The 15,000-nt window shown below is 47.0% G+C and overlaps 1 protein-coding gene across 8 annotated transcripts in view; it reads left to right on the forward strand.

The window, feature by feature from the left end:
• SPTAN1 (spectrin alpha, non-erythrocytic 1) overlaps positions 1 to 15,000 on the forward strand; it is a 46,582-nt gene that overhangs the window by 5,010 nt on the left and 26,572 nt on the right. For all 8 annotated transcript variants that reach the window (XM_044305955.1, XM_044305958.1, XM_044305961.1 and 5 more), the window contains exons 2-12: positions 8,050 to 8,289; positions 8,423 to 8,548; positions 10,264 to 10,404; positions 10,842 to 10,988; positions 11,076 to 11,209; positions 11,315 to 11,459; positions 11,541 to 11,695; positions 11,780 to 11,915; positions 12,188 to 12,289; positions 14,436 to 14,573; positions 14,656 to 14,766. In XM_044305955.1, coding sequence (XP_044161890.1) covers positions 8,053 to 8,289; positions 8,423 to 8,548; positions 10,264 to 10,404; positions 10,842 to 10,988; positions 11,076 to 11,209; positions 11,315 to 11,459; positions 11,541 to 11,695; positions 11,780 to 11,915; positions 12,188 to 12,289; positions 14,436 to 14,573; positions 14,656 to 14,766 — 1,572 coding nt within the window. In that variant the 5' untranslated portion in view covers positions 8,050 to 8,052. The remainder of the gene's footprint in view (positions 1 to 8,049; positions 8,290 to 8,422; positions 8,549 to 10,263; positions 10,405 to 10,841; positions 10,989 to 11,075; positions 11,210 to 11,314; positions 11,460 to 11,540; positions 11,696 to 11,779; positions 11,916 to 12,187; positions 12,290 to 14,435; positions 14,574 to 14,655; positions 14,767 to 15,000) is intronic.

Here is a 15,000-nt window from a genome sequence, read left to right on the forward strand (position 1 = left end):
TTTGCAAACCCATCGTATGGTCCTTGAATAAATCAACCTTTTAATATGTTTTTATTTCGACATAATTTGTGCCTAGTGACAAACTCGGCTCCGCTATATCCGGCAAAACAGCTATACTGGGAACCAGTGATCCCTGAGGCTGCCAACAGACTAAAAGGAAAAAAAAATAATCCATCCTTTTGGGATCCACTCTATAGGCTTGTCAGTGAATCTTGTAGTGAGATCCAGTAACTAAATTCTATGGCCGTCTTCGTTGTGTGGCCATTAGGCCTTCTACAAAATGGCCACCTCTGTCTACAGAAGCTCTTAGAAAGGTTTGAAGGAAAGCATCCTCTGAGTATATAATGAATCAGCAAGTCCTTTATTAGTACCACGTCAGTCACGCACTGCCACCTTGAAGTGATCGCGTCTGATCCTCCCCACTCGGGCCGCCATGATTGAGTCGCAGAACCGGTTTTCTCTCAAAATGCAGCTTCATGTATATGTTTTCTATGGAGAAATGCTTGGTGGAGGCAAGTTACTGTTCCCTGGTATTGGCCATTTCAGTGGAACGGGTGACTGACAGGGATTTTAGGAAAATATCTGCCCCCTGGATCACAAGACTGTGGAACAGGCACAGGAACCGGCAAATCTGTAACAACCGATCAGAGCCCAGCTAGGTTGTATTGAGCTATGAAAGCTGCAATGTGATTGCTTGCTATAGGCACGTAATAGGTGGTAATTTGAGCTGCCATGGACAGAAGTGTGGCGTCACTGGCGGCCATTGAGGTTCTCTTCACAGACTCCAGCGAGTGTTTTGTGGTCGGACCACATCATGACTCTAACCAGATGCCTCCATTATGAGAATCGGCACTGGCAGAGGCGAGCAGCCACCAATCAGAATCCTGCTTTCGTTTTTCCAAGGAAAAGAGAGCCAACTGGTTACCTAGGCAACTGCTTATCTTTACGGTGCATGACAGCCAATATGGCTGCCATTTCGGTTCACATAAGGTTTGTCACCCAGCTTTTCTACAGTTGTGAATGGCAATTTTTCTACTATGGCTGGAACCTGATATGGGGGTTGTTTCTAGATTTGTTAGCTGTAATGGCGCCCAGCTTTCTTGGTCTTGTGTGTTAATATGAAGCAGGTTTCTATTCAGGAGTCTGGGAAAGCTGGATAGCCGCCATTACTGCTCGCACATGGAAGATGTTATTCATCATTTAGGAACCTGGTTGACAACCACTGTTGGAGCTGTAGCGGCGGCCATATTGGGGAAAAAAAGAGAGAAGCAGCTGTATAGAGCGAAGACCTGTGTTTAGTGGGGGTGTTTTTAACTCCTTCATGCCATGACGTCTGTATAAAAAAAAAAAAAAACAGGACGGTATAGCGCGTTTCCCTCGCACCATTGTGACACATATCAGGAGCCGCGTTTGGAGCTGCCAGCAGAAAGTGCAAAGTGCTTGCATTGCCGGCCTATAAATACCTCCTCAGGAATGTCTTTTATCAAACGTTTAGAATACCTCGCCCCAACATCATTGCATAGCAGAGAGGAATCGCTGGGATAGGGGAATGGTCATTAGCTTGTGAAATACGCATAATGGCGGCCGGCAACCGAGGCTGTACGCTTGGCCCTATACCAAGGGTGGGGCACTGGTGTGTATCGATAGATGGATATCGAGATGGCAGAAATATATATAAATATATATATCTGCCATCACTTAATAATTGGGGGGGGGGGGTCTGTCTGGACGCCATATGCCTTGTGTGTACCCCTCCACACACATGCACACCCACACTCTTAGTGAGCATGCATCTTTTGTTTTGTTTTTCCTGTGGGAGCAATCATCAGCCGAGTTGAAATCCAATAAGACGGATCCCCCCCCCCCCCCACATAGTCGCATAGTAATCTCCCAATATGGTGCCCGTCTGCAATCTCTTGCTCTCTAATGGCAGCGGAAGGGTGAGGCGTCTGCCGGCTGTTAGTTTTAGGGATCAGTGGGAGTGTCTCCTCGTATCATAGTGATATGCCATACACGCAGCCAAATGCTTCAGCTATTCCTCCCAGTTACTCCATACACATGCATGCAGGGCTCAGCTTAGAGTAGGTTCACACTAGCGTTAGGGATTCCGTTATGGCAGGCATGCTCAACCTGCGGCCCTCCAGCTGTTGTAAAACTACAACTCCCACAATGCCCGGCTGTAGGCTGATAGCTGTAAGCTGTCCAGGCATGCTGGGAGTTGTAGTTTTGCAACAGCTGGAGGGCCGCAGGTTGAGCATGCCTGCGTTATGGCTTTCCGTTATAACGGAATGCTCAGACAGAAGAATGCAAAACGGAAGCCTTTAAAAGGCGTTCCGTTTGCTTTCTGCCCTAATAGAAGTCTATGGGAAAGCATGACGGATCCGTCTGGGTCCCGTTATGCAAGACTGAAAACAAAGTCCTGTTGACAGGACTTTGTTTTCCGTCTTGCATAATGAATGGGACCCAGATGGATCTGTTATGCTTCCCCATAGACTTCTATTAGGACGGAATGCCTTTTTAAAGGCTTCCGTTTTGCATTCCGTCCTAATACAAGTCTGTGGGCAGAAGAACGGATCCGTCCTTCCGTCTTATGGATTCCGTTATTTTCCGTTATAACGGAATCCCTAACGCTAGTGTGAACCCACCCTTAGCTGAGTGTGCATGTCTTTTTAGTGGGCAGAAAGGAATAAATAAATGCCAGCTCTTATCCCGACCTGTCTCTTCCCCGCCAACATCTGCAATCAAGAGGGTCAGGAGGCCCCACCAAAATCGGTGCGCTCTTCTGACCTTTATCCAAGTTCAAAACAACATTCCGGTTTATAGCGCCCCCCTAGTATTATACCACGGTGCAGTGTAATGTGTTGGGCATTGCAGCAGTGTGAGATCTGGAAGGTTCTGGCGTTATCAGCGAGATGCAGCAGGGAGGGGCGGCCATCCTTCTTCATTCCCCCAGCAATGGATCCTGCAGTAATGAGTTGCAGGCGGCCAGGAATGTGCCTTATCTGTGGCTGGAGAGCGCTGATAGGGGCGGCTGTGACATAAATACCTATGTCACCCAGAGCTGAGCAAAGTCCCCGACATGGAGCCTGGATCAGAAGAAATATAAATTCCAAAAATAATTGCAAAGTTTTACTTTATTTTTATTTACTCAAAATCGATCACATTGATGGCCTATATCAGGGGTCAGCAACCTTCAGCACTCCAGCTGCTGTGAAACTACAACTCCCAGCATGCACACTTGCTCAGCTTTTCTTGTAACTCCTATTGAAGCGAAAGGAGGATTCTGGGAGTTTTAGTTTCAGAACTGCTGGAGGTTGCTGATCCCTGGTGTAGTCTAATAGATTGACAATCGATTGGAAAGAAGGGGCAGCTTCAGGGTTTACCCGGGCACAGCGACCACTCGTGAAGCTGCGTGTGGTACTGCAGCTTAGCCCCATTCATATAGCAGTGTCTTACATAGTATATAAGGCCGAAAAAAGACACTTGTCCATCCAGTTCGGCCTGTCACCCTGCAAGTTGATCCAGAGGAAGGCAAAAAAAACTGAGGTAGAAGCCAATTTTCCCCACTTTAGGGGAATAAAAAATCTCTTCCCGACTCCAATCAGACATCAGAATAACTCCCTGGATCCCCGACCCCTCTCTAGTAGCTATAGCCTGTAATATTATTACACTCCAGAAATACATCCAGGCCCCTCCTGAATTCCTTTATTGTACTCCCCATCACCACCTCCTCAGGCAGAGAGTTCCATAGTCTCACTGCTCTTACTGTAAAGAATCCTCTTCTATGTTTGTGTACAAACCTTCTTTCCTCCAGACGCAGAGGATGTCCCCTCGTCACAGTCACAGTCCTGGGGATAAATAGATGATGGGAGTGATCTCTGTACTGACCCCTGATATATTTATACAGAGTTATTAAATCTCCCCTCAGTCGTCTTTTTTCTAAAGTGAATAACCCTAATTTTGATAATCTTTCAGGGTACTGTAGTCCCCCCATTCCAGTTATTACTTTAGTTGCCCTCCTCTGGACCCTCTCCAGCTCTGCTATGTCTGCCTTGTATACTGGCGCCCAGAACTGTACACTGCTCAAAGAATATAAAACCCAAACTTTCACATGCCCAAGCCAATCATGGGGGGGGGAATTTAGATTTCTTGCTATGCAGCCCCTTCTCCTCTATGTACACCTCCAGATTCAGTTGCCGATTTGGCGTTCCGGTGTGCTTGTCTTTCAGTGTATTGGATAACTTATGTAAATGCTGACCTAGTAGGGTGGTCCCATGAGTAAATTTTGGAGGGGGCTTGCTTTGCGGTAGTGCTCCGCAATGCATCGCCTTTGTACTTTTCCTGGCTGTCTACAGAGATCTGCACTGAAGCTGTTAATATTCTGGCTGCAGCAGGCTGCGGTAGGACTGGCGCGGCGGGGAGTCAGCAGGACGGGCAGATTTTTTGGCATCGGACGGATAGGGTGACGTCAGCTGATCTGCTGCAGTAAAGCTCAGTCCATTAGCCAGGTCCCGTGGCATGTCCAGAACAATGAGCGGCTCTGCTGACTATTACAGCTGGCCTTTTATCCACTTAATACCAGCATGGAGGCCGGGGTGGTCAGTGGAGCTTCACTTACAGATCATCTGTCACTTTCCTGAATCTTCCTAGTTCAAATAAGTCATATAGTCATCTGGATTCTCTAGCCCAAAGAGCTTACACTCTAATTCTGCTTGCATAGAAAGATCCTCATCCTCTACTATCAAGTTATTTAGCAGTTTCTTAGTTACCTTAGTGTCTGGAAAGTTGGGTGACAACCAGTCTGACAAAGCAGGATGAAAGTCAATATGGCCTCCCGCAGAGGCTGTCACCCAGCTTTCCTAGAATCCTGATGGAAGTCAATATGGCCTCCCGCAGAGGCTGTCGCCCAGCTTTCCTAGAATCCTGATGGAAGTCAATATGGCCTCCCGCAGAGGCTGTCGCCCAGCTTTCCAAGAATCCTGATGTTAATATGGCCTTCTACAGAGGTTGTCGCCCAACTTTTCCAGAGTCCTAAATGGCAAACCTGCCTGGTCATGCAGGGAAGTAGCAGATATGCTTTTCGAGAGCTTGACTAGGCTGGGGCGCAAGCCAATATGGCCGCCATTACTTCTCCCTCCTCCCCGGCGGGTGTCACCCAGCTTTCTGAGGGAACCAGTCTGTCTAGTCCTGCAGGGGTTGACCTCCAGCACTGCAGCTTTACTAGGCAGACTCGCCTTTAAGACTCTAGGAAAGAGTGCTGACCTCTGTGGTAGCTGCAAGGGTCACCCAGCTTTCCAAGAAGCGGATATAGCAAGGAAACCAGTGACTAGAATGTATATCGTGGGAATTATTGGCATTTTACTGTTTGGCTACAGATACTGTGTAATCGGGTGTATATACTGGTAGGAAGCCATGCACGTCCTTCCTCCTCCACATTCCAGGCGCGGTGAGACAATGCACGCCATCAGGAAACCATCCTCCAGGAGGATGAGGCCCATTCAGGCGGAGGCTGCGAACAGATACCCCTGAAGAGCTGTGCGCAGATTAACCCTTTTATTGCCAGGGAGGCCAAAGCACAAGGAAGATGACCAGTGCTCCTGGCCTGGTGGCCCCTGTTCCTGGATCATCGGGCAGACTGGCCTTTCGGGAGTCGGGGAAAGCGGCCGACCGACTGTGGCTTATAATAAACTGACAGGTTCAGACTTCACATACACATGTGTGGCATTAAGATGTGGTTTGACGCATGTTCCCCCTATATCCGACTCTGCCAGTGCCCCCATTATAGAACTAGGTGCCCCTGCTTTCATAGGTTTTGGGACATACAGTAGCGACAGTGGCCAGCGCTGCGGGTGGCTACCTGGTGTCAAGGAAAGTATCAGAAGGGCAGATTTGCCCAAGGGGTATCTAGATTTTAATAGAATCCACCAACTTTGCAAGGATTGCCGACTATATAATGGGGGCGTGCCCCTTCTCCATCCATTCACAGCAGATGTTGGAGGAAAGGAGTAGCTGTCCTGTTGATTTCCACATGCCCGATCCCTTGTTCCTGCGTCAGAGGAGTCTGACAGCAGCCTATTTCTCTCTTCCCATTGAGAACACTTGCATACTCTGCCGGGCCAGGAGTACATGTACACGGAGGAAAAACTTGTTTCAATTAAAGCCCTGTTCATATCGTACTGTGGCCCCAGTTTGACTAATATGCCAGGGAATGCTCCTGTCGTATGGGTGTTTGCTCAATTTCAAAAAGACCCTCCTGTGGCGTCCATCCGTTGAATGAAGCCCTATGGATACGCTCGGCTTTTCCTTTTTTTTGGGAGCTTTTCCTGATGTACAAGCAAATTGTACATTCCTAATGTGATGTGACTAGGGCCTTAGGGCTCATTCAGATGTTGCAGTTAAAAACCGTATCTGGGGGAAAAAGTGTGAATTTTTGCTGCAGCTTTGCTGTGCAATCGTAGGCCACGTTTTTTTCACATATGCATTTAACAAGGTGCATTGCATTTTAATTTGTTTTAACTGCATCTCAGCTGCAACATCTGAATACACCCCAAGATGTATGAAGCTCTTTAGGGTACTTTCCTACAGGACTGAAACGCTGCAGATGAGTGTGCAGCATTTTACAGTACAAGCAAAGTGGATGAGATTTTTAGAAATCTTAATTGCCTCTTTAATCCGCAGCATAAATTGAGCTGCGATGCAGACTTTAGATTGGCAGCATGTCAGCTTGTGCTGCGGATTTCACCCTTTGCAGAGAACAGGGTGAAATCTGCACCAAATCCACATGTAACTCCGGCAGATTTTGGCACGTATTTTTTTCATCTCTGCAGTATATTGCCGTATATTTTGGTTGGATTGGCGGCCAGTTAGTGTATGAAGGCCGATCCTTCTGTTCCCGCAATAGATGAGCGCTCCCATGTCCTCCATACCCGTTTTACCGTTCATTTCAAGTATTACATAGCAGCATGCACTAAAACCTCATTCACTTGCATTGTACTGTAATTCAGCTGCTGTCTGGCTACTCTCCCCCTCATGCGATAACTGCCGAGGAATGCGACTGGCAACCCTCCAGATCCATCTGGTATGGAAATGAAAGCAAAAAAAACACACGAGCCGAACTGTGTGAAGTCATGTGGGTGGAGGAGGGGAGCGTACTATAGGTTAGTAAGCTGGGGCAGTGTCTCGCCATCTGTCCAGCTCCATTCCACCACTTGTCCACTTACCTGGAAAGCTTCGTTAGGTAAAAAGTCTGAAATATCCACAATAATAGAAGTTACCATCATATGCACTAATATAATGTACACAGGACCGGTGCAGAACAATGGGATCACTGATTTGTTGTGTTATCCATCCGCCATGATGCGTTGTTTGTCCTTCCGATGTGTTCTATGGAGGATAGGTCTCGTAAGGCCTCTTTCACACAATATTTTCTTTCTGTGTCCGTTCAGTTTTTTTTTTTTTTTTGCGGAACCATTCACTTCAATGGGTCAGCAAAAAAACGGAAGGTTCTTTGTGTGCATTCTGTTTCCGTTCCGCAAAAAAATGAATGCACACGGATGTCATTTGCATTTTCTGCGAACCGCAAAATACATACGGTTGTGTGCAAGAGGCCTAACACACAAACTATCATGGCCATGGCATGGTGGGAGTAGTAGTTTTACAACAGCTTGAGTGCCCCAGGTTGGAGACCAGTATAGCGTACATGGCAATACCTGCGGTGAGCCATTCTCTTTTCTGCCTTTGCAGGGGGGGGTAGTTGGATTCTTCTAGCTCTCCTTTCCAGTGGTCATTAGCAGCCCCCCCCCCCCCCCATATACTTCCCCAATAGGAATCAAATGTATGTGGGGCGAAGAGCTTTAAATGGGTTGCACAGGTTTGGAGAAACATGGCTGCTTCCAAACACAGCGCCGCCTAGGTCCACAGGCTGTGAGTGGTATTGCAGCTCAGCCCCATACACAACCTATGGTCTGGTGTTGCATTTCCCCTCCCCATCCACATCCCCAATTTAGGTTTCCATCACTGTCCTTACTGGAATTTTTGTGTCCCTTTCAGAAAATGGATTCAAGTGGGGTCAAAGTGTTGGAGACGGCGGAAGACATCCAGGATAGGCGCCAGCAGGTGCTGGACCGCTACCTGCGGTTCAAGGAGCTGTCGACCATCCGCCGGCAGAAGTTGGAGGACTCCTACCGCTTCCAGTTCTTCCAGCGCGATGCTGACGAGCTCGAGAAATGGATCCAGGAGAAACTCCAGATCGCCTCCGATGAGAACTACAAGGATCCGACTAATCTCCAGGTGAGGTGCTCTGGTGGTTTGAATATGGAGGTCCCAGGGCCATGGGGTCCTGATATGTTGGGGAGGGAGGGGGGATACGCTGCAGTGCGGTGATGGAAGAAGGTTTCATAATACAAGGTTTTTATGCTTGCAGGGGAAACTGCAGAAACACCAGGCCTTTGACGCTGAGGTGCAGGCCAATGCCGGAGCCATTGTGAAACTGGACAACACCGGGAACCAAATGATTACGGAGTCCCACTTCGCATCTGAGACCATCCGAGTAAGTATCTGAACACTGAGGTAACTGGTCGCTTTGGGAAATTAATGTAAGGGTAAGGCCGACTGGTTCGGCGGACCCTGCCCGTCAGGGATTTCGTGACATTGGATGCCATGGGTGGCAGGCCACACCACTCGGCCGTACCTTGATTCCCAGCAGTAGGACGAGAGGATTTCTGCTTGTCTTAAAGGGATTGTCCAGCCACTCTGAAGATGCTGCTGCATGCTGGGCAGGACACTTCCAGAGTAACCATTTGATGCCCAGTGAGTGTCGTGCATGTGCCCTATTAATTAGGACACGTGCACAATTCTTTCTGGGCGTCAGATGGTGGGCTCTACAACTGTGCCGCCCAGTGAGCGAAAGAGGCTGGACTAGAAAAAGATGGCTGCGTTCTTAAAAGAACAGTGCCGCACCTGTCCACAGGTTGTATGTGGTATCGCAGTTCAACCCCATCCACTTCCAAGGAGCTGGTCTGCAATACCAGACACAACTCATGGGCAGGTGTGGGGCTGTTTTTAGAATGAAGCAGCCAGGTAGAAAAAAAACAGGGTTGCTTCTTTCTGAAAACAGCACCACGCCTGGCCACAGGTTGTACGTGGTATTGCAGCTCTGCTCTATTTACTTCACTGGAGTTGGGCTACAATACCAGACACCATTTATGAAGAGATGGGGCGCTGTTTCTGGAAGAAAGCAGCCATGTTTTTCTATTTCCCCACCCGACAACTACTTTAGAACATGGTTGTCGTTTCCTTTTTTTTTTCCCCCCCCCCCCCCTATGTAACAAGTTTTTTTATTTTTTTATTGAATCCATGAATGTTTATGCGCCCCACTCCCCCATATCTCGCCATGCTGATGCATGTAAACACGTTACACAATGACCCTTTTGTGAATGTCCCTTTTGACATTAATAATGGCCATCGCAGGCATGCACTTGTACAGACATGGCGATACCCGTGTCTCGCAGAACACAACTTGTTGACTTGCATCTTTGTGGTCTAGTCTTTCACACCATACCGGACAGCACAGCGGCCGATAGTGACCAGTGTGCAAGTTGGGGCTCACATACGCGTAGGTGGAGGTGTCTGGACGTGCAGTGATCCCTTCCTACTTTCCTACTGCATGATCTCTATCCCCCCTGACCTTCATCCAACTGCAAACTGCTGTCTACACAATGCCCTCCTTTATATTCCAACCTGCAATAAAACGGTTAAGCCACCGTACACATTATATGCATATCAGTCCATCCTCTGTGTATGGGGGGGCCTCTTGATTTCCCCTAAAAGCAGGGGCGATGTAGACTGGACTGTTGGATTTCAACATGCCCTGTTGCTAAATGTCTGATAGATGTGGGCCCTACCTCTGGGGTCGCACCCATCTCCAGCCATCGTCCTGCTTGGTGTGTGTGTGGCCACTCATGGCCACGTTAGGATGATGGGCATTGTGCACCTCTCTATTCGCTTCTATGGAAGTCATGGGAGCAACAGGGTGTGCTTACTGGCTAGCTCCCATTGAAGTGAATTCGGAGTGCTCCATTCATCCTCTGCATGGAAGCAGCGACCCCCTTTAAGCTCTTTCTTCCATATAAGTTTTCCTTCTGCCTTGTTTGAGGTTTTTCACTTGCTTCTTCTCTTCAGGATGATGTGATTGAGGTTTCTTCATGGTTCCCAGCACAGTATGATAGCGGCCATTAATCACGATCTTCTCTTCCTATTCTGCAGATACGTCTGGTAGAGCTGCACCGTCTATGGGAACTACTGCTTCTGAAAATGCAAGAAAAGGGGATCAAGCTACAACAGGCACAGAAGCTGGTCCAGTACCTGCGGGAATGTGAGGATGTCCTAGACTGGATCAATGACAAGGTAGGCCGTGCAAGTCTGGGGTCTTCAGACAAGGCTTGTGTTAAAGGGTTTTCCAGGTAATAAACACTGTTGGTCTACCCTTAAGATGGGTCAGCAGGTCCCCTTTATGTGTTGCACAGATACATAAACTGGTTGATATTCTTTAGTATCCAGGACTAGGGGCCCTGTTACAGCCCCCATGCGCCAACTGATGATATAGATGTGTAGTGACGCTCATTTAAAATTCAATCCTATGACCCAGTACAAAGTAAACAGGGAACAAACCATTGTTTTCAATTGAGCTTTGTGTTGGAAATTTCCAAGGATTGGAAATTGCTAAGAAGTACAAATTGGTACAGGTGCTGTACAGACTTTCGTGGACCCCATTCTGCTGTCCTTGATTGCATGATGCTCCTATTTGACCTGCTGTATATAATACATTGTTATGACCGTGCTAGGAGGCCATTGTGACTTCCGAGGAGCTGGGACAAGATCTTGAACATGTAGAGGTTCTGCAGAAAAAGTTTGAAGAGTTTCAGACTGACTTGGCAGCTCACGAAGAAAGAGTGAATGAAGTCAACCAGTTTGCCAGTAAATTGGCACAGGTAATTACCCTCCCAAAACACAGTTTGTCTAGAAAGCCAGGTCTGATTTCATTCTACCAACATGGCCAACTTCCTTTCTGTCTACAGGAGGAACATCCAGAGCTTGAGTTAATCACGACCAAGCAAGATGAAGTCAATACTAACTGGCAGCGCTTGAAGGGTCTGGCTCTGCAGAGACAAGGGAAGCTTTTTGGAGCTGCAGAAGTCCAACGATTTAACAGGTCCGTGGCAGAATTTCCTTACAATACATGATGTCGCCATGTGGTGCTGGATCAGCCTGCAAATTCTTCTTGTTCTCACTTTGCTTTCTCTGTTCCTACTGTTAGAGATGTAGACGAAACTATTAGCTGGATCCGAGAGAAGGAGCAGCTGATGGCCTCCGATGACTTTGGTCGAGACTTGGCCAGCGTGCAAGCACTTTTGCGTAAGCATGAAGGCCTGGAACGAGACCTTGCAGCCCTAGAGGAGAAGGTATGTATGCCTCACACCCTCTGAACTATAGGAGGCCACCATAAACCTGCAATGGGGCTTCAGTGATTACTCTATTACCAGGTGAAAGCTTTGCGCACAGAGTCTGATCGCCTGCAGCAGTCACACCCTCAGAATGCACCCCAGATCCAGGCGAAGGGAGAGGAGCTTCTCACCAATTGGGAACAGATCCGCACGTTGGCCGCCGAACGTCACACGCGCCTCAATGACTCCTACAAGTGAGTGATCAAGGCAGGATGCGTATTATTAGCCTGGATATTTGTGTTGCTGGATTATACCATTTGTCTATATTTGCTTCTCAGGTTGCAGAGGTTCCTTGCGGATTTTAGAGACTTGACCAGCTGGGTGACCGAAATGAAAGCCCTCATCAATGCTGACGAGCTTGCCAATGATGTGGCTGGAGCTGAGGCTCTCCTCGATAGACACCAAGAACATAAGGTAAATGCAGATGGTTGGTAGGTAGTCATTGCAGTGCTTTTTTAGGATCAATGCACCCCAAAGATCACATTAGCTCATTGGTTATTAAGAAGGGTGTAGAGTAAAGTGCCGTGGGGGGTGAGCTCTATGATTTGTGCCGTATACACTCGGTAGTCATGGTCCATCAGCGCTGAGCTATAATCCTGTTCATTGACCAGACTCTTCCGGCTACAACATCTGTTCCTGTTTTAATAAAGCTGTGGTTAACCACTTTTTTCCCTTCTTGGATTTAGGGTGAAATTGATGCTCACGAAGACAGCTTTAAAGCTGCTGATGCGGCCGGTCAAGCTTTGCTGAACACTGGACACTACGCTTCCGATGAAGTTAGAGAGAAGGTAGTCAGTCCTTCATATAAAGGATTATTTTTACTAATGAAGCTTACTCTTTCTTAAAGGATTATTCCTATCTCCTGATTCTGGGGTATGCAATTACTTTGAGTTTTTTTGGGGGGGTTGCAGGGAGCGTCCTTGGACCTCTTAATTTCAAGATGCAAGGTCCCTTTGGTGGTGCTTACATCTAACCCTTGTGCATGGTGTAACGATCACTGCGGCCCTTCATTCTGAGCAGGTTTTAAAGGGTTTTTCCTATCCCATAAATGGGTAGAATACTGCTAGGATATGTCCTCAATGTCAGATAGGTGCGAGTCCCACCTCTGGGATCTGCTCCTATCTCCAGAACAGGACCTCCAAAGTAGAGAAGAGTGCACTGTGCATGCATGGTGTGCTCCCCATTCACAACTATAGTTGTTCCAAAAATTGCCGAGCAAACATACTCTATTTCTTGCAGTGCCATAATGGTGAATGGAGAGTGGACTACGCATGCACAAGCCACCTCACCATTCAGCTCTATGGGACTGCCAGAAATAGCGGCGCGTGCTTGCGTAGCGCCCATAGCAGTGAATGGAGGGTGGTTTGACTTGTTCAATGTGCTCGCCTTCACTTTGGGGGCCCGTTCTGGAGATGGTTGCGAGTCCTACCTCTGGGAACCGTTCTTATACTAGCTATATGCCATCAAAGTCTGTGATGGGAATACCCCTTTTAAGCGGTCAGACCCCCACTGATGAGGAAGGCATGTAATATTGGGGCTCATGCACATGGCCATATTATGGCTCCATGCAACAGGTTTGTATGGGCCCTTACTGTACCTCTGTGTGCCTCAGAATTAAATGGGGGTATACAGAGGTTTTTATTTCGTTTGGATTCCATACTAATGGGACACGATATGAGGTGGATGGTCGTACCTGACTTCCCCTCCAGTTACTCAGTGGTCTCAAAATAAAGCTGTGTTAAACTGAGTGTATCTTTGTGAAAAAATACGTAACTCTTTTTTTTTTTCTATTAAAATAAGTGAGACAGTGTTAGTATTTTTGTTTTTATTTTAACACCCAGAAAATATTCTGGCAGGGACACTTATTCTCTGTTTTTCATAGACTTCCACCTCCTTGTTATTTGGGAGCTCCATCTGTCAAGATTTTGACATTTGATGGTTATGTCTCCCGTTATAGAAATGGCTTGTATGATAAATACTCATTCAGCCCATTCAGTCTAAAAATCCACCTCATCGAGCCCCTGGCAGGAGGCAGTCTGATTTTGAATGGGGCACATCACTTGTGGTATCTTTTCCCTTTACCAGCGGGGAACATGTGATGTATTCAGCTTCTACCATAAGGTCTGCCTTTCTTGTCTTATCTTCTAAATAGGTATGATATCTATATTTGAATGTTATCAGCTACTATCCCTTGGATAAAGTATGTTACCAACATTACCTATATGTACTCATCAGCTATTATCGATTCCCTGAGGAACCCAGAAAGGGGGGAAATGCGTTGGGGTGTTATTTCCATCTAATTATTATCAATGGGTACTTTTTAACTATCTTTTCTATCAATCCTCTACCCCAGGGGAGTTTTTACCTTGTAGGGCCTCCTAGGGTTAGACAGGGTAGGTACGAGGACAGGGAAACTCCACAGATCTTATTTTTTTTTATCAGATAATTTTTATTAGATTTTTCAAAAAAAAACACAAAAAAGCAAAAGGAAGACATTCTGTACAGCATACATGCAACAGTTGATGACAAAAATACCATAGCATTACACGATCGGGCACCTCAAGATCTTATTGTCCCAGTCTCCCCCCCCCCCCCCCCCCCCAGTCCTTCAACAAAGGGAGTGTGTGTGTGTATAATAGTAAAAAATCCTAACGCTGTCTCACTTATTTTAATAGAAAAAATAAAGTTATGTATTATTTTTTTCACACTCAGTTTTACACAGCTTTATTTTGATTCCATACTAATCCATCAGAACAAAAAAAAACATATGGCCCATCAGATTCCGAATGTATGGAGGCCTTCTCGCAAGTATTGTATATGTAATGCCCTGTACATATAGCTCTGCTGTGAGCATGAGCCTATAGTAAGTCCTCTGCTCCATCAGTCTAAAAGAGAGACCTTTAATATTAAATGGTGCTTGCTTTTCACTCCTAGCTTACCATCTTGGCAGAAGAGAGAACTTCCCTTCTGGAGCTGTGGGACCTTCGCAGGCAGCAGTACGAGCAGTGCATGGACCTTCAGCTTTTCTACAGGGACACCGAACAAGTGGACAACTGGATGAGCAAACAAGAGGTCAGAGCCCTCTGTTACTCCACCTGTTTATGAATCTCTCACATGAGGATCTTTCTGAACCTTCTGCCATCTTGTACCATAGGCTTTCCTGTTAAATGAAGATTTGGGAGATTCTTTGGACAGTGTCGAAGCCCTTCTGAAGAAGCATGAAGATTTTGAGAAATCTCTTAGTGCCCAAGAGGAGAAAATCACGGTAGGTTGCCTTCGGTACAGATAATATGACGGACGGTCGATTGAATGGTTGACCACCACAGATCTTCTGATATTACTTGGTCTCCTCCAGGCCGTTTCTTGTAGATGATGGTTTGCTATTGCCAACCTACCAAGTGCTTTGCTCTGGAGTGGCCCAGCAATTGCACACTGCCAGTGACATACATGCTGCTGCACTGTGCACAGTTTACAGCCTCTCCTGGGCCTTACACCTGCA

This window comes from Bufo gargarizans, chromosome 9, assembly GCF_014858855.1.
Source record: "Bufo gargarizans isolate SCDJY-AF-19 chromosome 9, ASM1485885v1, whole genome shotgun sequence".
In the NCBI taxonomy this organism is placed as follows: Eukaryota; Metazoa; Chordata; class Amphibia; order Anura; family Bufonidae; genus Bufo; species Bufo gargarizans.